At 45.9% G+C, this 24,307-nt stretch overlaps 15 protein-coding genes across 15 annotated transcripts; all 15 read right to left on the reverse strand.

Moving 5' to 3' along the window:
- Positions 1-285: 285 nt before the first annotated feature.
- TbgDal_IV4890 (amino acid transporter, putative) lies at positions 286-1,707 on the reverse strand (the record flags this gene model as incomplete). The annotated part of the gene is made up of 1 exon (XM_011774778.1): positions 286-1,707. One exon carries the CDS (start codon positions 1,705-1,707, stop codon positions 286-288), a length of 1,422 nt encoding a protein of 473 aa, XP_011773080.1.
- Positions 1,708-3,034: 1,327 nt separating this feature from the next.
- TbgDal_IV4900 (hypothetical protein, conserved) lies at positions 3,035-4,237 on the reverse strand (the record flags this gene model as incomplete). The annotated part of the gene is made up of 1 exon (XM_011774779.1): positions 3,035-4,237. The coding sequence occupies one exon, from the start codon at positions 4,235-4,237 to the stop codon at positions 3,035-3,037; it is 1,203 nt and encodes a 400-aa protein (XP_011773081.1).
- A 429-nt stretch (positions 4,238-4,666) lies between these two features.
- TbgDal_IV4910 (hypothetical protein, conserved) lies at positions 4,667-5,938 on the reverse strand (the record flags this gene model as incomplete). The annotated part of the gene is made up of 1 exon (XM_011774780.1): positions 4,667-5,938. The coding sequence occupies one exon, from the start codon at positions 5,936-5,938 to the stop codon at positions 4,667-4,669; it is 1,272 nt and encodes a 423-aa protein (XP_011773082.1).
- Positions 5,939-6,210: 272 nt separating this feature from the next.
- On the reverse strand, positions 6,211-9,072 carry TbgDal_IV4920 (hypothetical protein, conserved; the record flags this gene model as incomplete). The annotated part of the gene is made up of 1 exon (XM_011774781.1): positions 6,211-9,072. The coding sequence occupies one exon, from the start codon at positions 9,070-9,072 to the stop codon at positions 6,211-6,213; it is 2,862 nt and encodes a 953-aa protein (XP_011773083.1).
- Positions 9,073-9,910: 838 nt separating this feature from the next.
- Positions 9,911-10,894, reverse strand: TbgDal_IV4930 (T. brucei spp.-specific protein; the record flags this gene model as incomplete). The annotated part of the gene is made up of 1 exon (XM_011774782.1): positions 9,911-10,894. The coding sequence occupies one exon, from the start codon at positions 10,892-10,894 to the stop codon at positions 9,911-9,913; it is 984 nt and encodes a 327-aa protein (XP_011773084.1).
- Positions 10,895-11,252: 358 nt separating this feature from the next.
- TbgDal_IV4934 (hypothetical protein, conserved) lies at positions 11,253-11,699 on the reverse strand (the record flags this gene model as incomplete). Its single annotated transcript, XM_011774783.1, has 1 exon — positions 11,253-11,699. One exon carries the CDS (start codon positions 11,697-11,699, stop codon positions 11,253-11,255), a length of 447 nt encoding a protein of 148 aa, XP_011773085.1.
- Positions 11,700-12,138: 439 nt separating this feature from the next.
- TbgDal_IV4984 (hypothetical protein, conserved) lies at positions 12,139-12,636 on the reverse strand (the record flags this gene model as incomplete). Its single annotated transcript, XM_011774784.1, has 1 exon — positions 12,139-12,636. The coding sequence occupies one exon, from the start codon at positions 12,634-12,636 to the stop codon at positions 12,139-12,141; it is 498 nt and encodes a 165-aa protein (XP_011773086.1).
- A 126-nt stretch (positions 12,637-12,762) lies between these two features.
- Positions 12,763-13,449, reverse strand: TbgDal_IV4940 (hypothetical protein, conserved; the record flags this gene model as incomplete). Its single annotated transcript, XM_011774785.1, has 1 exon — positions 12,763-13,449. The coding sequence occupies one exon, from the start codon at positions 13,447-13,449 to the stop codon at positions 12,763-12,765; it is 687 nt and encodes a 228-aa protein (XP_011773087.1).
- Positions 13,450-13,527: 78 nt separating this feature from the next.
- TbgDal_IV4950 (hypothetical protein, conserved) lies at positions 13,528-13,989 on the reverse strand (the record flags this gene model as incomplete). The annotated part of the gene is made up of 1 exon (XM_011774786.1): positions 13,528-13,989. The coding sequence occupies one exon, from the start codon at positions 13,987-13,989 to the stop codon at positions 13,528-13,530; it is 462 nt and encodes a 153-aa protein (XP_011773088.1).
- Positions 13,990-14,629: 640 nt separating this feature from the next.
- TbgDal_IV4960 (hypothetical protein, conserved) lies at positions 14,630-15,325 on the reverse strand (the record flags this gene model as incomplete). The annotated part of the gene is made up of 1 exon (XM_011774787.1): positions 14,630-15,325. One exon carries the CDS (start codon positions 15,323-15,325, stop codon positions 14,630-14,632), a length of 696 nt encoding a protein of 231 aa, XP_011773089.1.
- A 513-nt stretch (positions 15,326-15,838) lies between these two features.
- TbgDal_IV4970 (hypothetical protein, unlikely) lies at positions 15,839-16,168 on the reverse strand (the record flags this gene model as incomplete). The annotated part of the gene is made up of 1 exon (XM_011774788.1): positions 15,839-16,168. One exon carries the CDS (start codon positions 16,166-16,168, stop codon positions 15,839-15,841), a length of 330 nt encoding a protein of 109 aa, XP_011773090.1.
- Positions 16,169-16,297: 129 nt separating this feature from the next.
- TbgDal_IV4980 (T. brucei spp.-specific protein) lies at positions 16,298-16,762 on the reverse strand (the record flags this gene model as incomplete). Its single annotated transcript, XM_011774789.1, has 1 exon — positions 16,298-16,762. One exon carries the CDS (start codon positions 16,760-16,762, stop codon positions 16,298-16,300), a length of 465 nt encoding a protein of 154 aa, XP_011773091.1.
- Positions 16,763-18,551: 1,789 nt separating this feature from the next.
- Positions 18,552-20,024, reverse strand: TbgDal_IV4990 (amino acid transporter 10, putative; the record flags this gene model as incomplete). The annotated part of the gene is made up of 1 exon (XM_011774790.1): positions 18,552-20,024. The coding sequence occupies one exon, from the start codon at positions 20,022-20,024 to the stop codon at positions 18,552-18,554; it is 1,473 nt and encodes a 490-aa protein (XP_011773092.1).
- A 625-nt stretch (positions 20,025-20,649) lies between these two features.
- Positions 20,650-22,065, reverse strand: TbgDal_IV5000 (amino acid transporter, putative; the record flags this gene model as incomplete). The annotated part of the gene is made up of 1 exon (XM_011774791.1): positions 20,650-22,065. One exon carries the CDS (start codon positions 22,063-22,065, stop codon positions 20,650-20,652), a length of 1,416 nt encoding a protein of 471 aa, XP_011773093.1.
- A 472-nt stretch (positions 22,066-22,537) lies between these two features.
- Positions 22,538-24,010, reverse strand: TbgDal_IV5010 (amino acid transporter 8, putative; the record flags this gene model as incomplete). Its single annotated transcript, XM_011774792.1, has 1 exon — positions 22,538-24,010. The coding sequence occupies one exon, from the start codon at positions 24,008-24,010 to the stop codon at positions 22,538-22,540; it is 1,473 nt and encodes a 490-aa protein (XP_011773094.1).
- Between the last annotated feature and the right edge of the window lie 297 nt (positions 24,011-24,307).

Consider the following 24,307-nt stretch of genomic DNA (forward strand, 5'->3'; position numbering starts at 1 on the left):
CAGTGTCTCTATAAATCAATGCGTACAACAGTAAATTAAATTTTAGAAAAAATAAAAAGAAACATTCTTGAGGCTTTTCTGAAGGGGTACAAGTTACCTTTTTGATTGGTTATTTGCTTAATGAAGCAAATAACAAAACGTACTCAATTATTGATGCAACCCATTAAATGGGTTTCGGGTTTTTTAAAAGGAAGTGAAAATATTATTATTTTTTCTTCATTACATTCGTGAGGTGTTGAATAAGGGCTGTTTGTACTCCCTCTCCTGCTACGCCGCCTCCCCTCCTTAAGAATACTTCTTAATTGTGTAGTAAACAGACGCGCTCGTACCAAAGACAATTGCAACAACGCCCAGAATGAGCAATACATATGTCAAGATATACTGCACCCAGCCCACGCTTTGGCGTGTCCAACCACCGGCGTACATGATGAAGAGTGCGGGGAATATAAAGCCAATGAAACCACCGCAGAAGGCACCAACAAGTCCGAAGATGACGTTGATGTCTGGCACGAACAAACCAAGAACGAGCGAACCGACAGCAAATGAAACACTGACGATACTGTGCCTAACATATGACATGGTATCCAGGTCCCACCGCAGCACCTGAAAGAGGGCTGTACGGCATGCGAGCATGTTAAGCGAAAACCCAGCGCAGAGTTTGACGATGATGCCAATGAAGCAAACAAAGAAGACGGGATTTGCGTAGGGGTCGTAAAGCTTCAGAACGGAGCCCTCCACCGTTGGGCCGAACTCTGCGTAGCCGAAAAATCCGGTGAGCAGGTAGACACAGCAGCAAATGGAGCAGCTCACCGCCGCATCGCGGGTCATACGAGTGACGGAACGCTTTTTCATCTCAAAGAAGATGGAGAATGAGTTTACATGACAAAGATAAGCGAAGATGAATAGCGAAAGCCCTGCCACGGCGTCATTACCGGAGCGGAACATGACAAGTTCCTGCTCGATACCGCCATCGGCAACCATCTTTTCAGCCGAGTGCTCCACCACACAGATGGCGAAGAATAGGATGAACGAAACGCCGATCGCTGACGCATAGCGCAATGAATTCACCCTCTTAGGGAGCGTTAACGGAAAGATGAAGACAAACCAAATGGCACTCGTGAGCAGGCGGCGGCCGCCTTTCGACTGCAGATATGCCGGTACCTTTTCATGTGAAAGCAATCCTTGCAGTACGTCACCGATTGCCACCACATATCCAGAGGCACCGCCAAAGCACAGAAGCCACAACAGAAAACCCACGGCAATATCAGCACGGGGACCGAGTAGGTTACGCGCCATGGATTCAAAGCTGCGGTAGCCGGTCTTTTCCGCCGCAGAGACAATCAGGAAAATGGAGAAGACGGTAAAAACCGTAACCAGCACCAAATAGATGATTGCCATGATCATGCCTGATGTGTTGAAAGCGGATGGAATTGACATGATACCGGCGCCCAATGTAACACTTGCCAGGTTGAAGATGCCGGAAAGGGCACCACCGCGCGGTAAGATAAAGTGGAAACAGCGCATCAACGCGTTGCCTTGTTCTTCGGGCTTTTCTGCTTCTCCAGATTTCTCCGGTGATTCCCCTTCACTCAAGTCGGAACGAGCGAGGAGGTTGTCTGCGAGAACATTTGGAGTGCGTAATGGTTCCGCTGTTGCCTCATTGGTAGCGCACTTGTTTGGCGCTTGTGCAGCAACTTCAAATGTCATACTTTCGCTTCTTTGTGGTTGTTAACGAGAAAAAAAAACTCAACTTCCTGGTGATATTAGTTATTCTACTCCAAATTAAAAAGATAAGGGAGGAAGAAGAAGTTGAGGGGAGTCACTTCTGTCACACAACCAAGGTTATACAGACAGAAACTAACGTGTAATAACCACCGAAGTGGTAATACAAAGGTATTTAATGAGGCTCTGCCGTTGCGCATAATTACGCATGGGGAGAAAAATTGGGCGAAGAAACCAAAGGGAAGGGAGGTTAATTACAGAGAGCAGCCGAAACAGGCTTCATGTGCCTGAGGTGCATACTGTCTCCTTACCTTCCACAGTGTTTCGCCTCGAATGTAATGATACTTGCAATAGCACTAAAACACAATGTGAAACACGACAATCGTCTCTAAACATGACAATCTCTCGATGATTACCTGGGGGGGGGGGGAATTGGCATTTTCATACAATTTGCATCGTTTTCCCGTTAATTTCCTCATAGTTGCTGTTCTTGTTTCCAGTCGCTTCCGGTGAAGGAGTCTGGGACTTGAAGCATTTAAAATAAGGTGATAGTTTTTTTTCTTTGTTTGCATTACCAGACTCACGCGCTGAACTCCGCCCACCAAAGGTCATGCTTAAACGCAGAAGTTGTACCACCCGTCCCACTCGCCTTTCACCATTCACCTACACAAACGGACTGAAAAGCGCCGTGAACTGCTTCAACAACAGTTCCCAAGTAATTTCCAAGATGATTCCCTGCGCGGTCACACTCAAGAAAAAAAAAAAAGAAAAGAAAAAAAAAAAAGTCAAAAGTCACTTATTTGAAACCGACATCATCCGGTAACGTTTGCTTAATTTCCTGGCGCATACACATGCACGTGCGCACGAGGCACACGTGTCTGCATGCACGACGTACAGAAGTAGTAGAAACAAGGGGTAAAGAACCCAAATGCCGGAAAATATCACGCTTAATGGTGACAACACGCTGAAAGACTCGGAAGACGGAAGCCGAAACAACAACAACAAAACGGAACTTTAGTAATATATATATGAATTACCTCACATGTAACTGTGGGGGACTCGCATTGGTGCAGGGTTTGTTACGTAATCCGCGGCGGCTGCTAGGCAGTGTTTTCATCTATTACTCTTTGAACCACATCAAATCCTTTTATTATTATTATTTTTTTTCTTATTAACACTCCAAATATCTCTTCCTTCCGCTCTTCCGAAGACTTATCGTGTCTTTGAAAAGACGGAAGGGAAATAAACAAACAAACAAACACAAAATTTATGGGGGTTAAGTAGGATATCACTCTGCTTCCTTCCACTGATTCTACTCCCTATGAGGTTTTGAATTCTTTGGTACAGCCTGCCCCTCAACACCGTCACCATCGTCGTCATCTTCAGAGCGAATATCATCTACTCGTCTCCCTGTCAATGAGTTAATTACAATTTTCATAATGAGTGTGAACCAATAGACATGTAGTCCTTGCAGGACTCCTTGCAGAAGAATAATGAGGAGACAGTAACTCCCCGTGAACATCCGTATCTTCACTCCGTATACGATATTCGCTAAAGCCAAATAGGGCAGGCACACCAACCTGAAGAATACGAAAAATAAGGTAAACAAAACGAAACATACATTTACTGTGGTTTCATTAAATATAACTCTATAGAGAAGGGAGGGCTTCGCCTTTGTTTGTTTGTCCCCACCTCCATTGCTTTTTAATCTCTGCGCGCGCTTACGTTCTGCAGATACAACATAGTTGATGACTTTTCCGGCGGCCAGCATGATGTCACTCGCATCATGAATGAAAAGCACGTACACCCCGAAGCGATGCTCGTAACTGCAGTGGGAGAAAACAATGAGCGCACAAGTCACGATATGATGGACAAAGTACTCCACAAAATCGGAGCGCCTGATGTCATTTTCTACCGGAAGCGCCAGCATTTCTGAGAAATAGAAACCGAGTCCTGACTGGTAATAGCACATTAATCCCCCATCAGGCTTGTAAGGATGCGGGGTCAGTAGGGCAATGCGGTTCGACTCGCTCACGGGAAGACCAAACCACGGTTTTGTGCACTGTACAGCGTATCCAAATACAGCGGATATGATGTAATAGGCGGTTAGCCACACCTGATTCTGGAACTTCCTCAGTTTTCGGCGCTGTGCGTTGTTCAAAGTTGCCTTACTGCCATCCTTTGGCACCACGACTTGTAGCCAGAGTCCGAATCGCGAAAGCTGCCTTTGGGCAAAAATACGAAAGATCAAAAAGGCGAGGGTCCACGGCAAACACAACAATAATTGTGGGAGTACCGTCACGTCGAAACCAGCACCTCCCCAGCCGCCACTCTGCAGTATAAACTGCACGGGACTGGTCAGCAGTTGCGCCCATTCTTCGCTTGTTAGTGTGATGTTGTTCGCTAGTTTGTCTGATGCCTCACTCCCGGTGTGGTTGTAGTAGGACACGAAACCATACTCCCGTGCTCGTTCTGGCGTCATTGCGTACATGTCCCCCAAAGGTTGCCGGGCCATGGGGCAACAGTGGAAGGCAACTGTTGGAGTAAATTGTGTTGCACTGAACTTCCCTGAGAATACCCTGCTTAGACTGAAATTGCGACGGAAAGGGGGTAAAAATAAAGAAAAGAAATCGGGATTAGTGCAAAGGCAGGCGACACCAGGAGGGAATGGAGAAGTGTCTGGCGCAGAAAATGAAAACGGTCGCAAGGATATGCCTCCGTCCCCAGAAAACGGCTTTCGTTACTTTTTTTTTTCCTCCGTTGTGATGGCTCTTGATGGGAAATTTACTTCACTTTCCAGGGGTTTACTACAGGAACTTTAGTAGTTGACCTGTTTCTACAATGTTGTATAACCACTGGATGCAACACAGTGATACAAACGCGTCAGCGCTTTCCTACCCCAACTAGGTGTAACTCGTCGCGGTATCCCTCATTCGCTAATTCTTTACGATCTTGCTGCTGTTTTCCTCACAGCAGCATCCGACACTTGGGCACTGACTCCAACGTTTTTAGCGGGCTCACTACCTTTTACTATCGTGTTGGAGGCAACAACTGCTGCAAGTGCACTAGGGGCAAATAACTTCAGCCATGGAAGCGAGCGTGGTGGTGGGCCCTGAGAGGCGTAACAAAGCTGCCATCCATATACCCACGAGAAGGAGCTCCCGAGTCGTAGGTAATCTTCCAGCGTGTGGGCGATAAAAAATAGCTCATCACATTCTTCTGAACTGCCATTACCGTTCGCCACTTCAACTTCTCCATCCGTTACCACTCCATTATTGCATTCTTGCTGCTTCTGTTGGTATTTAACGCGCCCCCATATCTCAGGATTATGATCTGGTACGTGCTCTCCAATGCCAGGAAACGTAAGGTGTCTAAAATCATACACCAGCAGTACCTCACACGCCTCACCAGCCCCACACGTTGTAGCCAAAGTACTTACCCCCTCTTCTCTGGCAACACGATTCACCACGTCCCGCAATGAAGCATACGGGACACATGGCGACAAAAGAAAGAACCGCGGCCAACATTTTTCAGCCCAATTTTCGTCATCTTCGGCGCCCTGGCTGTCGCTCGATGTCATTTCCATACCTTGATTAGCTGCATTCTTTTTGGACGTGTGACGATACATTGCTTTGGCTTGTTGCGACAGCCGCTCCGTGACGTCGACGATTCCCTCAAGTGCATTGATGCATAAAGAAATGATTGGTTGGAGTGTGTTTTTTTTCGTCGCCGACGTCCCGACACTGCGGCGACAATGTTGCTCTACGGCTGCCGCAGGCTCGAGGACGCCCAACAAGCAAAGGGATTCACTTGCTTTTACAAGTCCGATATCAGCTAAAAGAAGTAACAATGCCGCAGGTAGGTGCGGACGAACTCGGAACTGTTGCTCTGACTGAGAACGCAGAGGATCTAGCGAACGGATCCAGCTATTGCTCCACGCTTCAGCGCTCTGACGCAGTTTTTCCACCTCCTGAACCTTGTTAGGATTCTTCTCAGATACAGCTCTCTTACCTGTCGCTATAAGAGTTTCTTGCAGCTCTGTGCCATGTACTGCCTTCTCCTCGCCGAGTTTGATGAGGAAAAAGGAAACACCATACTTTGTAGCTACCCGGTTAGTAATCGTCTCTAAGAATGATGAGGCGGGAGCACTAGCGGATAACGTCCCACTGGTATTTCTATGTGGAGATCGCGTTGCCTTTGACCTTGATGCTTGCATCTTCTCAACTAGGTCTATTCGTCACGCGACCAAAATTGTCAGCGCACCACTGCGTCTTTACTGTTTTCTTTGTGTTCTTTTTGCGCTTACAAAAAAAAAATAATGTGAAAAGCGATGAGGCAGGGAGGGGGTTGAAGAAAAGGCAGTAATAAACAGTAGCGGCTAGGTATAAATGCAGGCGGGGGAAATTGCCAATGTGAGAGCGCAAATGCGGTAATGGCATGTCGGCATGAGGCAAACAAAATACGAGCAACAACAGGCGGCACCCCTTTTTACGCTCTGTAAACAAACTGCTCCCTGTCTTCTTGGTCACGCACAATATACTCCTTATCAATTAATCTTCTCAACACCTCCTTGAACTCAACATCACTTAGTTGAAAATGATGTCGAAGTGACTCTTGGGTGAACTGAAATAAATCCTTGTAGGAGCCGTGCTGTACTGTTTTCAACCGGTGCATTACCGCAGCCTGAATCGCCCCTATCCGTGTCTCTTGTAACCCTTTGGCAGCCTTTTCGTTCGTTCGGGTGCACGTCGTCAACTGCTTCCGTTGGGAACGCTCGGGGAGGAGGTTGAAATGTGTGTGTGACGAAGTGAATTCAGGGTTGAGACGGAGAGCTTGCTGTGAAGCGGTATCGGCTCTCTCGGCCACCTTCGCTTCTTCCTCTTGTGGAAGCACCAGCAATCCGTTAAAGATGGGCTTGCGGAGCTCTTGCTGCAACTTCGCCGTTTCCCATTCAACCTCCTTGGCCAAATTTTCCCACGTAACGCCCGCGCCCGCAGCCTCGCTAAGGCAGTTGAAGATCTCGTAGTGTTCCAAGGATCCCGTTACCAGCTTCTTCCCGCGGGGGTATGCGATATCAAAGGTTACACGTTCAAATGTGGTTCGAATCCATATCAGACGGCGCGTTGAATGCCGGTTCTGATAGAACGCGGAGAAGCCGTCCATGGTGTTCTTCAATGGCTTTGGTACGCGGTCCAGTTTGGGATATACGGGCCAGGCATGAGGTGAAAGAATGCTTGTGGTGAGTTTGACGGAGAGTGCTGCATTTCCAATATCCTGCATCTGCTGTTGGTTAAAAGCCTCCGACATCTCATTGGCCGTTTTAACATCTTCGCACATCTGTACCATCTGCTGGACCGCCTCACGGTCGCCGGGAAATAGTTCCATCAGATAGCGGCACATGGATCCCTCAAACTGAAGCCTCTCGTGACGCAGTTCCTCAATGCTCACGGCGTTATCGTGAGTTTTCGGATGAAGGATGCTCAGTAATCGGATAGCGAGGTTTTCCTTATAGAAACTGAACAATTGAGTCCGACCGGAGAGGCCCTGTATAATTCGAAGTGCCGCTCGGAGGTCCTCATTGCCGCTCAGGGAACCGTTGCCTGTTGCCGGTGATGTCTCGTTGCCTCTGAGCAAATACTCGTACACATTGTAAAGAAGTTCTTCAAGAAGCGCGCTGGCACCGCGCAGCTGGTGTTGATGATTAGCAAGCGCTGTCTCTAGAATGTAGTAGAAACAGCCTTTAGTGTCGTTATCGCTGGTCCTCGTACCGAGTAAGCAAGCTTTGAGTGCTTGGATGCCGCAGAGGCAGTCAAACACACGCTCCGTACGGATCAAATACGTGATTAAACGCTGAAGTTGCTTTTTTGGCGCATCGTTACTCAACAAGAAGGAGTTCACTGAAAGGGGTATTTGTTCCTGCAACAGCCTTCTGCACACACTTGCCATTACAAAGGAACCAATGTCCTTGTTCCCATTAGCAACGTTTTGTGTCAATAGGGGGCCCACACCTATACAGTCCCAATAATGAATATCACGGCACAGTGGTGAGCCAATACACGCCATAACATCTGCAACCTCCAAAAGGAGTTTCAACGGATCCTTTTTTTCGCCGGAAGTGGTACGCTCAGTTGAAAGAGCCTCTACTGACTGCGAGTTAGCAGTGCTCGGTGTAAACTCTTTGTTGTCAACAGCAGGAACACCAAAGAGGTTGTCAAACATTGGTTGAAGTGTCAGCAAGAGCAAATGAAAAAGGTACGTATCGTCAGCGTCAACTGGGGAGCCCTCCACGCCACTTGCCATGCCTTCACCGCTGAGACTTTCTGGGTTCCATAATAACGCCATGTTTAACATAATAGCCTTCACCCACTCCTTGTCCACGCTGGGGATATCACCTAATATTGTGAGCTCACTGAGCCAATACTGTGGCCACCTTTCCAGGACAAAAACTTGGCGTGTCTCAGCGCTGTTCGCCTTGCGTTCCAACATTGCCAAAAGCGCATGGCGATTGAAGTACATTTCACATCCTTCAACTACGCTGCGGAGTGCAGTTACGATGATACGCCTCTCCGCCGTGCGAGCATCGCAGCTGAAGAGCATGATGAGTTGACAAATATCTGCCAGGGCGGTTTGCAACTGCTGCCGCAGTGGAGGCGGAAGTTTGGCGCTTGAATTGGTGCCTTTCCACTGTAGCTGGCGGCACCACCGAAGCGTCCACGTCAGCAACTGTTCCAAAAGCAACAGTTCAGCCCCCTCGCTAAAGTTGTCGATAATTACTTTGTGAAGAAGTTCCTCAAACTTGCTAGTATCTCCCAAATTCATGTCCCATGCGAAGAAAAATGCCACCAGGGCTGGAAGCCGTCGGATGACGTTCCGAAGCTCCATCGCATGTTGGATTGCCTCAAGTGATTTTTCTCCCTCAAATGTGACGTTTTCATCGGGAACGCCCTGTCCCTGTGGTGGCAGTTGTTGTTCCCCTGATTTCTCCCTTTCACGCTCACGTATTCCCGCCAGGCACCTTTCCATCTCGCGGAGTTCATAACTAACGATTCCTGTCACCCAGTATAACAGCAGAGCATTTACATTGTGCGTGCAGCGAAGGCTGTTGTATATTTCGTTGTACCACTGCAACCACTTCTTACGACGTGTCACGGGTGTTTCCGTTTCTTCATTTCGGAACAGCAGAAGCTCGCGGTTGAGCGTCACTTCGAAGAGATCACGAAGCGAGGCTGAGAGGTACTGCGGTCGTTTTGTTCCCCCCGCGGCGTATGCCTGCCGAAGCTTCTCTTCGTAGCTGAGTCCGTCGGAGGAGGTTTCCTCTGCAATAAGAGGAGGCGGGAGACTCGTTTTCATCCCCTCCTTCCTTTTCTTTCTTTTCTTTCCTTTTCGTCCCCCCTACTTCACCTCACCTATCATTTGTAGTTAGTTTTACAGATGTACGAGATGGGTAGAAGCCAGTGAAACAGTTCCGGTTTGATCAACAGCCCCCTACCTTTCTTGTTATTATTGAATGCTTCAGAAAAATGATTGGTGTGTATTTTCCCTTCTTATTTTTCCCTGACCCCCTAACACTGATGTGATTAATGAGGAAAAGCACGACCACTACTCAATGTTAGCACAAGGCAAAGATAACTCAATCGCTGTTGTTTTATGTTATGGTATTAAAATGACAAAAGGGGGAAAGTTGTTTAGAGTTTGTATTATCCTTCACAAGCGAGTAGCCGATACACCAAACAATCAGTTGCAGTGGTGCCTCACCTGCAATAAAGTAATAACGATATTAATGTTAATAACAATGCAAACCATATTAGGTAAATAAATAAATAAATAAATATATATATATATATAAATATAAATGTATTATATACACAAGTGTGAGCACATGCAAAAGTGCATGATGTGTACTTGGGTTTCGAATGCTTGGCAAAACAATCTAAATACCGTTAAGGTGATCTTAAAAAATAAAAAAAGTAAAACTCTAAAAATGGCAAGCGGGCGGAATAAAAACGAAGTCAGTAAATGATGACAACAACAACAACAATGATACCAACAAAAGTATCATGTAAGATGAGAAGTCCACCACTCCATCTCGTAAACAACCTTCTATGGTTTGAACACACTGGTAGATCACCAGCATTGGCTCCACACATCACTACGCTCTATACGACGCGTGGGATTCCATGATAACGAGTTACCCCGCCGCGTATTCTTCTCCTTCTTCCTCATCTGATGCAAAGAGGGAATTGGATGAAGATACGGAAAGGTGCATATGGGAAGGAAAGGAAAAAGAGAAGGGATAGAGTGAAAGTGGAAAAGAAGACAACATCGTTGGAGGGGCACACCTGTTAGCAACTATACAACGAGCGGGCTCCGTGGCCACACTACTTATGTCACTGCTGCTTTCGCTACTGGATCCAGCACAACCGTCTCTCAATACACATTCCAAAGGCACCTCCCCACGCGGCCCATCCCAATGAGGGCCAACGAAATAACAGGATCTGCCATAAACTATGTGACTCTCGTCGCGTGAACCGCCTCTCGCAGTTGGTGGAAAACAACTGGAGAGCGCGCCGCCGGCGTGTTGTGGGTCTGTACCGGTTGTCCATCCAGCAGGACTGCTACTTTCTTCCTCATCCCACTGTTGCTCACCTTCTAAAAAAGGTATGGCATTTGGTTCATCTGCTGCTAATAACAGGGCGGGAAGCGGCACGGCAATACGGTTGCTCAACCCCCATGACGGGAAATGCCTGGTTTCTGTTAATGCGCTGTTTGTCATTTGGTTAGTAGGTGAAACAACCATTCCCTCAACAGCAAGTTGGTGAAGAAGGCTTACATCATCTGTCGTGAGAGGGTGTATTTGCTGTCGCGCCATACGTTCATCAGCGGCATTAGGGATTGCATTGCCGTCCGTAATGCCGCCAACACCACTACCGCCATTGAATATGACCGCCTCACCTTGATGTCGGTAATCACCAACAATTAAAGAAGGATAATGTTGTGCAAGCGTCACAACTGCAGTTTGGCCCGCTGTGCCATCTAAACCGTTGGCCACTCTTTCCCTAATCTGCATTCGATGCGCTGAGCGACGCACGAGCACAACTACCAGCGCAATCAATACGCATATGTTCACAAACACCAGCAGCGCTAGCATCACGTAAAGAATGGAAATCGGCATTTACTACCCCTATGCACGGTTGCCTTTCCCGTCACCGCACCGTGTGCAACCTTGACGTTTAAATAAAGCGAACAAATGGATTCACATAATGAGAGTGAAAGAAATAAAAATGAGGGTGAATACAGGTTATTCTCTTTTCCGTTCTTTTTTTGTTTTTGTTTGTTTCAAGTTAATGGCACGATGGTGTTGAAAGTGGTTCGCACGTAAGCGTCTACAAAATATCGACAAACAATTACAAATACCCCTTTCCTTTTTTTATTTTCCCTCTTTCCCTTACTACCCGAGCCGCAACAACACCCCTTTAACAGGAGTAATGGAACAATCAGACAAATGCGAACAACCGCGCACATTTAGAAGGTCACTTTTTTTTTAAAAAAGAAAAGGAAACAAGTAAACAAACAAACTCTACGCTTCTATTCCCTTTTTTTTCTTTTTCTTTCATTTCATGCGTTTGATATATAAAGGTATATGCATGCCGAGATACATGCATATATAAATATATATATTTACCAAGATACACACAAGTGATTTTTAGATGGCCCCCCCTTTCCTTTCTCTCTTTTCCTTCATTTTTTTCTTTCCAGAAACCAATTTTAAAGCATATAAAAGTATAGCGAACGAGAGCAGGGAGGGTGCGATGAACCAGCAAACGAACTGCGAAAGAAAGAAACAAAAAAAAACGAGTTTCCATGTGACTGCGGCGGGATGGATAAAGGGTCACAAAGAAGCAGGGAAAGGTAAGGCAACTTAGAGTTACGGACGAGGAATGATATGCGGGTGGCGTGTGGTGGACTACACATATCATTGGGAAGAATCAATAGAGGTGAGCTTAAACAATATAAATATGATTTGGCATGTATTTACGTGTCTTTACATTTCACGCGTCTCTGTTTCACCCTTTATTTATTTTCCCGCCAGTGTCTCGGGGACGTGTGCGATTTTGGTGGCAACACCGGTGCACAGGGGGGAAGGTTCGCATGCTTTATTCACAAAGTGCACACATACACACATCCATATATACACACACACACACAAGCACACACGCATATATATATATATATATATATATGTATATGTATATTGGTAGATAAAATTTAATTATCATATTAACTATTCAAGCAACACAGGGAGGGTAGCAGCAACGGCAACAGACCAAACAAGAGTGAAAAAAGGAAAAAAAATGAGTAAAGTGAAAAATGAAATGAGATGAAACGGATAAACAACATTTTTCCTTTTTTCTTCTTTCAGCGGTTTTTAGCGTGTGAGTTTGAAGAGACCCTTCTCACTACATACGCACACTCCTTTCCCCTCCCCCGCTGCAACATAATGCCTAACACGAGCACGTATGGAACTGCCCAGTTAAAAGGACTCAAAACGTAAAAGAAAAAAAAGAGAGAAGGGGAGGGGGAAAAAAAAGGGGGGGGTGAAAAACAGACGAGAATAGGAACAAAGACAGAAAAGAACGAGCAGCAATACAACAGTAACAAAAGGAAAACGTGTTTCATGCGCAAGAAAAAGGAAAAATTGGAGGAAGAGAAGGAGGAGGAGGGGAAACGAGCGTGGAATTTTCTTCTCATTGCTTCCGCGCCTCCAATTGGTGCAGCCGTACGGCACAACCCTTCCTTCTTTTCATTCTTTTTTTGGAGGAGGAAGAGGGGAGGGAACGCTCCGCGCGGCGCAAAAAAAAAAAAAAAGAAAGAAATCCCCTTCTCTTGCTTATTTGCAAACTCGACTTCAAACATAAACAAAAAACCTTCCACAAAGACGCGCAGACACAAATCCGCCGATGCGCTCGCAGGAAGATGGATTCGCAAGCATACAAGTTTTTTTTTTTTTTAAATTCCCACCCTTCTCTCCTTCCCCCCTCATTACCGTGGAGAGAAAATGAGGGGTTCTTCTTCCCAGGTTTTTTCGACGTACTTGATGCGACTATTTGCCGGGTTCAGCGAGTATTCGAACCCCATGCCGTACACTTCGTCTGCGTCATTCATTATATCCGCCTTTCGCTCCGCGTCCTCTTCTGATTGCATGATCCGTTCTATCAATTCTTCCACCAGAGCGCAGTGAGAATCAGTTGATGCTGGTTGTGACCGATTTAAGCGCTGCAGATGGTGGTGCAATCCCGTGAGAAGTTCTATAAAAGTGGGGCCGGCAGAGGCTTCTGGAACCTGTCTATTGGATCGAGAAGTCTCTGCTCCATTTGTGGTTGTGGTGCCTTGTCCCCCTGCTGTAGTGATGGAGTGAGATCTTCCACGTCTGGCACGCATTTCCCTATCCGCCAATACTTCAGTCACACCTACCGTGGAGGCCAGTGGAATGCCTTCAACCGCATGTTTGTTGGTTACCAGCACCTCAGTGGCTTGTCGTATTAAACGGTTTCGCAGGAGTTCACCCGAGAGGTTGTTGGCTGTTGACCCTAAGCGCAAACGTTGCTGCTCCCGGGAAGCCCCAAGGCGCCATCTCGTTTTTGTTATGGTGTATATGATGACGACTACACCCAACCCAAGCATCAAAAGGACGACCAGGACGGCCTGCAGTGTTGGGGCATTACTCATTTGCACGGCAGCCACACTACGGTATTTTTCTTTTCTTTTTTTCCCCCCAACGAAACGAAGAACTGAATGACTTTTATTTCAACTGCCGCGCACCAAAAGGAAGGGGATGGGAGGGGTATTAACGAATCTCAAGATGCAAGCCTCTCCCGTTGACTCGGTGGGAGAGGGATAACTTCCGCCTGACGTTTGTAACACCCGCGACCAGAATGAGGAACTATTGGGTTGGTGCACGGGTTTTTGGGGCTTTGTGTATGTGTGTGTGTGTGTGTGTGTGTCGAGGCGGGGGGGGGGGGTAGAGTGAAATGGGATGGAGGAAAAACGATAATAATAATAATAATAGCAATAATAATAATAATATAAGAGTGTAAATGGGGAGAATGTGTACGGTATCAGGGGTAAAACATATTTGCATATGCATACATGCATGTGAAATATAAACAAATAGCTAAGGATGGAAATGTGATTGAATGAAATATAACAGAGGGCTATCGAACCAGTACACTGTGATGGGGCGAGTAGGAAGTTTAAGGAGTTACACATTTGGTGTACAAACAAACGAAAGTAAGTGGGAAAAAGAAAGACAACATTAAAACAACAAACAAAAGAAAGAAGGCACTAGCAACAAAACAATTAACGATCACACATAAAAGATTCGGAACGGTTTGAGGTGCATAACTCTAAACGAGACTAAAAAGTAAGAAAAACGAATGCCAATAGAAAGAAAAACACCGAAAAATCAGCTAATGTGATTGAACATAAAACACACCCAGTGGACAAAGGAGCCACTCGGAACATGGACTCACCTCTGCAAGCAATGCAAATGACCACCAAATAATGATGGGTATCGGCAAGTGTTTCTTTTGGTAAGGGAAACAACAACAATAATAATAAACAATAACAACGACTATCGAAAGCTATCATTAGGCGGCTTTCTTATTTATAAGTTCCCTACATTAAAAACTCAAGGAAGAGAGTAAGGAGGAAAATGGGGATGATGAAAGAAGAGTTGGATGTGGGAGAGGATGTCTTCTTTCCACACTCTTTTCCTCTCTCGATCATGTATTCAATCACCATAACATTCCATTTCACATCCTTTAGATTCACACTAAAACACATCTAACGAACATTTGCACACAGACAAGTACCAATGAAATGACACACCCACTCGCGAAACCCTTCCCTAATATGTGGTGGAGGGAACATCGCCCCTTTTACATAGATGATTAAAAGCATTTTCTGTACGTACGTTAGCAGGGTTGTGCGTATACTCTGATCCCTTTCCGTATACTTCTTCCACACTACTTTCCTCTGCCCTGTTGCGTTTCTTTTTCTTGTCTTCTAGCTTGGCAAACTCTTCTATCATCAGTTCCGCTACCGAAAGCCCAGAATCACCGAAGGGTTCTGCTCCCCCCGCCCGCCGCTGCTGTTGACTTAAACTTTCGAGGAGCTCCACAACTGAAGGGCCGGGAAGCGCATCAGGCGTTGGGCCGTTTTCCCTCACTAACTCCACCACACGAGATATCGTAGCGCGCCTCCCATCTGCCATCGTGATGAGGGGTGGCCTGCCTTGATAAGTATTGCTACGCATTTCCCTATCCGCCAATACCTCCGTCACACCTACCATAGAAGCCAGTGGAATGCCTTCATGCACGTAATTGTTGGCCAATAATATTTCAATGGCTTGACGTGTCAAACGGCTGCGCGCACGCTCCTGGCTGCTTTGCCCAGTTGCCTCCCGCCGACCCTGTCGATGCGCTCTCGCCAGCTGAGCTCGACGACGGCGCTGTTTCACCATCATGTACTCAGTCATTACGACAGCAACGCACGCAAATAGAAAAGCAGCGAAAGCAAGGTTTATTGCTTGCGTAAGCTCCATCTTTTTACTATCTTCTTCCTCACCCCCCCCCTAATCTCCGAACCTTTCCGATGTCCTTCACTCCCTAAAACCCACAAAAATGTACTGCTCCCTACTTGTGAGATTTCAATGTCGTGGTAACACTGCCGTTGACTCGGTGGGAGAGGGATAACTTCCGCCTGACGTTTGTAACACCCGCGACCAGAATGAGGAACTATTGGGTTGGTGCACGGGTTTTTGGGGCTTTGTGTATGTGTGTGTGTGTGTCGAGGGGGGGGGGGTAGAGTGAAATGGGATGGAGGAAAAACGATAATAATAATAATAGCAATAATAATAATAATATAAGAGTGTAAATGGGGAGAATGTGTACGGTATCAGGGGTAAAACATATTTGCATATGCATACATGCATGTGAAATACATGTTCCGATCTGTACTGCCTTGGGTTAATGAGGTAAAATAAACAACAATGAGCGCATGGTTGGTTGGTTAGTGCCACGTAGTCGTCGCATTCTGCAACAAAACAAGCGGCTACCTAAATATTATTCAGAAGCAATGCACATGGAGGCGACGAAGTAGATGTTCCTCCGCACCACAGTGCTGTGTGAAAAACGGGTGCCAGTGCTTCTAACCTCCTTGCACTTTCTTTTGCTTCTCTAGAACCTTCTGTTTTATGTTTCACACCCCACTGTTTTACCGATCGCCAGGAATACCCGAACAAGCAAACAAGCACCGAAAACAAACAAAAGACCCCACCACGACGCGAGAAGTAAAGAAACCTTAATGCGATAACAACAACACCCATTAAAAAAAAAAAATAACTATAATATACCGACCCGACGAGGGTTGCCATATGCATACCCATATAGATGAAGGAATAAATACAAATATATAATTATATAATTATATTTATATTCATATGACTAGGTGTATAAATAAAACAAACACATTCACACACTTATGTATGAGTGCACGGCACTCGTGTGCCTCCCAATTACAGTGTCTTCTCCACCTCCCCTCCCTTGCTTTCACTAGCGGCAAGCGAAACTCCCGTGGTTCGGGGAATATATGCCGAATGCCCGTACACCACATCTGCGTGACTTGTTGCCTGTTCTAAAGGATTGTTTGGTATTTCACTCCGAGGGGGTTCCTCCTGCTGCAGCTGAGCCGCTGTAGTCATCTCATGGTGACGCGCTATGGGAATACCTGGCAGAATTATTGCCTCCGGAGGCGGTGGGACCACAGTTGTTGGTTGGGCTACCGGAATATTAATGTAATTGCCTTCATTCCATGGAGGAGCGGGATGCAGCGGCTGATGCGGAGACAAGCCATCATTTCCTTCCTGCTGCTCCCCATCCTGTAAAAGCCGTCGTGGGCGAAACATCAATAAAACGCGTATGATGAGGAACAGAAAGACAAATGTAAATACCAATAACAACGTGAAGTTCGTTTCCGACATTTGCGTTGGGATACGTGCGTGTCTGGAAGGTGAACCACCGGCGTGGGGAAAGCGAAGTTATAATAAACAATTAGTGGCGAGTCGCGACGATAATAAGGAACGCGTCTTTGTACCGAATTGAGCGTGGTGTGCGTAACTACAAATCCGCGCACCGCTACATACAACTACCAAATGAAGACAAACGAAAAAGGAGGGTATAAAACCATAAAGGTGAAAGGGGCCCACGCATGACGGTCACGTATTTTAGACAACTTAATCTCTAGTAAATCTCTCGTGTGGAAGATGATCAAAAGGAAAAAAAAGTCACAAAGTTAAATTGTGAGAGTCCTGACGGCGTTGCTGAGAACGAGGCCTAAGTGAGGTTTGCTTTCCCTGCAACCTCAATCCCCCTTCCCTTGTTGCCTTCGCCATATCGCCTTTTTTCTTGGGGAGGGGAGGGGGGCGGAAGGTGCGTGCCCGCAGCAATTACACTTGAGATCCCTCTCACATCATCGCATGTACGTCACCTCTCTTTTGCCCCTTCAAGGCCACAATACAAGATCACTATTCAACGAATAAGCCCTCAAAATTAAAAAGGAAAGGATACAAAAGCATCAAAAAACACAGGTATCGGGATGAATTAGGCAAGTACGTGTACCTCACCTTGTAACTTTTTTATCCTGCCAAATTTCTCCTCTCTTCGGCGTGGTTGTGGGATTCATTACCTGCAGCCGTGTGTTTTGAAGATATTATGTTTTATCCCCTTCCCTCCCCCACTTTATAAAATTAAACGACTGAATCCTACGCAGCCATTGGGGCACTTCCTTATCGCCACACCTCCTTCTCCTCCTGGTACATCCCTTCTTGTTCATATGCAAACTCATTTGTTTCTTTCTTAATTATAAATCGAAAAAGATGTCCAATGTCACAAGTTCACAAGGTAATTACCCAAGAGAAAGAAAAAGGGGGAGGGAAAGGGGGAATATGTTGGGCGACCGGCACGAAAAAGAAAAAAAATGAAATAAGAAAATGCCAAAGTGAGGAAAAAATGACAACGAAGACAAACTAATCTCGCCTTCCGTCGTGCAACCCACACGTCCTCCTTTTTCCGAACGAAAAAAATAAAAAATTACAATTATCAGCTGTGCGATTGCTCCGCAGACGGGGCAGTTGGTTGTTCGGAGTAACCTCCTAACTTAAAAGAAATAACCATAATAATAATAATTACACGAACCGCTTTGCGACAATAATGCCGTCTTCTGTTCACAACCCATCTCATTCTTTTTTAGTGATCAACTGAAAATACAATCAAACGCAGAAACCCGATAGCAATAATAATGCTGAAGTAAGATTAACAATTGAGTTTCAACTTAAAATAATAGTAACAGCACCGCATCCACAAATAACAAAAAAGGATCCAGGAACTTCCCGAGCTACAGTAAAACAAATGTTTAAAAAAACGTAAGCAAACAGAAGCACACAATTGCACTTACGCGCTCAGAATCGAAACATAACAAGAAAAAGCAAATCAGGGAACCCTTCATTACGAAACATTTAAATATATAATTGGACCCTGCCATTCTCCAAAGAACAAAAGAATATATATATAATGATGTATATATATATCACACCACACTGACAAACCACAACAAATCACCTGACCGAGGCAACAAAATCTACAACACAGGACAACAAAAAATGAAAATAAAGCGATGAATGGCAAGCAAAAAATAAAAATAAAATAAGAAGAACCAACGCGGCAATCTACAAAAAAAATGAAAAGGTACCGTTTGCCAAGCGTGGGGCATTATTACCAACCCACAGCCACTCCGTATATAGTGGCTCCAGTGCCAAATACAGACAAGGCAACACCAGCAAATAAAACTGCGTATGTTGCAATGTAGTGTAGCCACCCAACGGTACTCAGGGACCAGTTACCACCATACATCATGAATAAGGAGGGAAGGATGAATCCAAGAAATCCACCACACACAGAGCCAACGAAACCAAACACTGTATTAATGTTCGGAATAAATAGGCCACAAAGCAGCATAATTATGGAAATGGTTCCAATAATAGTGCAATGCTTAAAAAATGAAAGCTTCTCCGTATCCAAGCCGATAATGCCGCACAACTCATTTCGGCATGTCATTGCAAGAAGAGCGTAAGATGCGAATAGTTTTACGAGCAGGCCAACAAATCCCACCAAAATTGCCGGCTCCTTCACGGGGTCATACATCAATAACACGGAGCCTGTAACATCACGCCCAAAGTCAAGGTAACCGAAGAATGCTGTCATGACACACAGGACAAGACATATACCCATGGCAATAGAAGAGTATGCAGTAAACCTGTGCGCACTTGGCTTTGCCATTCCGAAATATATTTCAAAAACAGAGATATGACACAAAAATGCAAACGTAAAGACACCTGGGCCTTCCACTGCCCGGTTGCTGGTGCCGAAGAGGTGAATGCCTTCATCACCTGGCGCTCCAGTAACATGTACGTTCTTGATGTTTTCCGGCAACCCGTTCATACATGAATGCACCACAATAACTGCCATAAGGTAAAATACGAAGATAACAGAAATCGTCGAGACATACCTCAAGGAATTCACCTCTCGTGGAATGGCGAGTGGTAGCATAAAACATAGCCACATGATGAAAGTCAGAAGGCGATTACCCCACTTCTCCTTAAGGAAGTTTGGCGCATCTGCACCCTTAAGTATTGTGCTAACAATATCGCCTGTCGCTATTATCTGCGCTACGGCTGCCCCAAATGCGTTAACCACACGTAATACCCCCGTAAAGTACAAACAAGGCTGCCCAAGCAGCGCACGCGCCATACCCTCGTAGGATCTGAATCCATGCCGCTCCATTTGTGCACCAAGACAATATAATGAGTATACGCATAGGAAATATATGATGATAGGGTACACAAATGTCATGACCAGTCCAGTGCTGTTGGCGGCCGCGGGCAACCCGAGGATACCAGCTCCGATACATATGGAGGCAAGGCTGAAGGCGGTCGAAACTAGCCCGCCCGGAGGGATCATTGAAGTGAAACACTTCATGGATGACTGTTCCCCTTCTCCCTCATTAGCGGGAAGAGCATTCTTGCCCTTAAGCCCTTCATCTTCTCCACTTATCACTTCGCAGGAGCCGAAAGGAGATGTGACATCTGCCTTGTTTACCTGTTCCTTGTTTGTTGTGGGGACCACTGCGGACGCCATCCAACAACAATGATAACAGAGTGTTTGCCTTGCTTGCGCACTTACGTGCATACGCAAAAGAAAAAGGGAGCAAACAGCGTAATGGAGAGTAATTGTTTAGGGGATGATCATCCATGCGGTTGTGAATAACCGAAGATGATGGATATGCAGTGGTTATAGTCAGTTCAGTGAGGCAAAAAAAAAGGCGTTGAAACCATCTTTTTACACGGTGAATATTGCCAAATGTACTCCTTATGTGTTAAGCTCGGAACACGTCTATGTGTAAATGTATATGGAAAAAACGAGGTGAAGGGGACATGTTTACTGATGTAGATACACAAACCTCACGAAACATAAGAGCTGCGCGAAGGGACGGACGAACAAAATACGGTTACCGAGGCCGCCGCAGCGACAGCAGGGTACCTAAGATATTAAATCGGGATAATAAGTTATGATAAAAGCAATAACACATAAAGAATACGTAAGCCGATACAAAGCAAATCGTTTCACAGTGAACAGGAGGGAATGGATTCGCTCACCCACTTCAGTTAAAACGCTACTCGCTCAGTAGTTAAGTAAACCAAATCAAAAAAGGAAGGACAAGGTAAACAAAACAGATATTTAACAGTGCCAACAACGTTGTCACGACCTTCTTTTTAAATCATTCACTCGGGCTGACCCTTATCATCCCTTGCTTTTATATGTTAATAGCTCCCCAGATGGAAGCCCCCGTGCCAAACACAATGGCCAGCACACCACTAAGCAACAACGTATACGTCGCGATATAGTGAAAGGGCCCAACTTTCTGCCATGTAAATCCACCGGCATACAATAACAGCAGAGCAGGGAAAATGAATCCAAGAAGTCCACCAGAGATCGAACCAGCGAGGCCAAGTACTGTATTAATGTTTGGAATAAATAGGCCACAAAGCAGCATAATTACGGAAAGGGTTACGACAGCAACACAGTGCTTCCAGAAGATCACCTTCTCCGCATCCCAACCAATAATGCTGTACAGCGCGTTACGGCATGCCATTCCGATTAAGGCGTAAGATGCGAATAGTTTTACGAGCAGGCCAACAAATCCCACCATAATTGCCGGCTCCTTCACGGGGTCATACATCAATAACACGGAGCCTGTAACATCACGCCCAAAGTCAAGGTAACCGAAGAATGCTGTCAAAACGTACATGGTGAAGCAGACAGCCATTGCAATGGTGGATGCCATTACAAACTTGCCCACCGACCTGTTTGTCATTCCTACATAGACCTCATACGCCGTAATTTGTGAGACGTAGGCGAAAATGAACACCCCAAGTCCTTCGATGGCCTTGTTCCCACTGTTAAAAAGCACAATTGCAGCCACATCATTCCTACCCACGCTGACGTTCTTGATGTTTTCCGGCAACCCGTTCATACATGAATGCACCACAATAACGATCACAAGGTAGACAATGAAGCTAACAGCAAAGGTCGAGACGTACCTCAAGGAATTCACCTCTCGTGGAATGGCGAGTGGTAGCATAAAACATAGCCACATGATGAAAGTCAGAAGGCGATTACCCCACTTCTCCTTAAGGAAGTTTGGCGCATCTGTACCCTTAAGTATTGCGCTGAGGATATCACCCACGGATATTATGTACGCCACACAACCGCTGAAGCCATGAAAGGCACGGGTTGCGGCGACAAGGTAGGATCCCTTGGCACCAAACAATACTTTTGCCACACCCTCAAAGTCGTGTGTTTTTGTTTTGTCTGCGGCGACACCGAGGGCATATATGGAGAATATAGTCATAACAGTAATTATAATGAGGTATACAATAGCCATAACGAGTCCGCTACTGTTGGCAGCGGAGGGTAGACCGACGATACCAGCTCCAACGGTTGATGATGCGATGTTGAAAGCACTTGCGGCAATGCCTCCGGGTGGGATGGCGGTGGCCACAAATGTGCTCATCCGTGCAAGGAAGCCGGTTCCCTCCCGCTGCTCTTGTGACTTGGGGTCTACAGCCGCGTCGCAGCATCCGATTGGTTCGTTCCTGACTTCCATGGCGGTGGGAACCTCTCGGGAGCAGGAGTCAGTCACAATCGAGTCCGCGCCTTCGTTGCTCATATTCTCGTACTGGTATACGTGTGTGTGTGTGTTTTGGTGTGCAGTCAAAAAAATGTAGAAGAGAGTATAGGAGAAGGGAAAAGCACATTTTGTGTTATTTCCATATTGGTTCCGGAATGTGCATCGGCATGGGCATGGGAGCAACGTGCACAGAACGTTTAACACTAATCCAACAAGATTGAAAACACATGTTATACCGCCTTTCCCCCATTTTTACGGAAAAATATTTCGTCCATGTTATACGTAAGAATAATGTACCCGCTACAGAAGGAATTGCTGCTGGTTAGCACCGTCCCTTCAAAGGGGGAATTATTACCGTATAATTCACGTTCGAGGAAGGAAATAACATATTTACCAGAGTTTTTAAGTTATTCCGTATATTATTTGCTTGTGAAGCGCTTTTTTACTCTAAAGTTGTGGCTTGTTACAACATTTTGCTTCGGAAGTACCGTTTGCCAAGCGTGGGGCATTATTACCAGCCCACAGCCACTCCGTATATAGTGGCTCCAGTGCCAAATACAGACAAGGCAACACCAGCAAATAAAACTGCGTATGTTGCAATGTAGTGTAGCCACCCAACGGTACTCAGGGACCAGTTACCACCATACATCATGAATAAGGAGGGAAGGATGAATCCAAGAAATCCACCACACACAGAGCCAACGAAACCAAACACTGTATTAATGTTCGGAATAAATAGGCCACAAAGCAGCATAATTATGGAAAGGATTCCAATAATAGTGCAATGCTTAAAAAATGAAAGCTTCTCCGCATCCCACTCAACGATGCCGCACAACCCATTTCGGCATGTCATTGCAAGAAGAGCGTAAGATGCGAATAGTTTCGTAAGGACGCCAACAAATCCCACCAAAATTGCCGGCTCCTTCACGGGGTCATACATCAATAACACGGAGCCCGTAACTTTCCCCCCAAAGTCAAGGTAACCGAAGAATGCTGTCATGACACACAGGACAAGACATATACCCATGGCAATAGCAGAGTATGCAGTAAACCTGTGCGCACTTGGCTTTGCCATTCCGAAATATATTTCGAAGGCGTAACATTGACAAACAAATGCAAACGTAAAGACACCTGGGCCTTCCACTGCCCGGTTGCTAGTGCCGAAGAGGTGAATGCCCTCATCACCTGGCGCTCCAGTAACATGTACGTTCTTGATGTTTTCCGGCAACCCGTTCATACATGAATGCACCACAATAACGCCCATAAGGTAAAATATAAAGACAACAGCAAAGGTCGAGACATACCTCAAGGAATTCACCTCTCGTGGAATGGTGAGTGGTAGCATAAAACATAGCCACATGATGAAAGTCAGAAGGCGATTACCCCACTTCTCCTTAAGGAAGTTTGGCGCATCTGTACCCTTAAGTATTGTGCTAACAATATCGCCAACGGAGATTATGTACGCCACACAGGCCCCAAATGCGTTAACCACACGTAATACTCCAGTGAGGTGCGCACCGTAGGGCCCAAGCAGCGCACGCGCCATACCCTCGTAGGATCTGAATCCATGCCGCTCCATTTGTGCACCAAGACAATATAATGAGTATACGCATAGGAAATATATGATGATAGGGTACACAAATGTCATGACCAGTCCAGTGCTGTTGGCGGCCGCGGGCAACCCGAGGATACCAGCTCCGATACATATGGAGGCAAGGCTGAAGGCGGTCGAAACTAGCCCGCCCGGAGGGATCATTGAAGTGAAACACTTCATGGATGACTGTTCCCCTTCTCCCTCATTAGCGGGAAGAGCATTCTTGCCCTTAAGCCCTTCATCTTCTCCACTTATCACTTCGCAGGAGCCGAAAGGAGATGTGACATCTGCCTTGTTTACCTGTTCCCTGTTTGTTGTGGGGACCACTGCGGACGCCATCCAACAACAATGATAACAGAGTGTTTGCCTTGCTTGCGCACTTACGTGCATACGCAAAAGAAAAAGGGAGCAAACAGCGTAATGGAGAGTAATTGTTTAGGGGATGATCATCCATGCGGTTGTGAATAACCGAAGATGATGGATATGCAGTGGTGACAGAAAATTAAGGGAAGGCGGGCGGACATCCTTCTTAGGTGGTAGGATTGTCTGACTGCTGAATTACGCTAGGATTGTTGCGCACGTTGTGAAGAACACAACAACTGTACTTTATTGTTAATAGGAAAATTTATTGCTGCCATCTTAGGATAAATACAACACGAACAGCATCTAGTAATGTGCTGGTGGGGC

This window comes from Trypanosoma brucei, chromosome 4 (genome assembly GCF_000210295.1).
Source record: "Trypanosoma brucei gambiense DAL972 chromosome 4, complete sequence".
Lineage (NCBI taxonomy): Eukaryota > Euglenozoa > Kinetoplastea > Trypanosomatida > Trypanosomatidae > Trypanosoma > Trypanosoma brucei.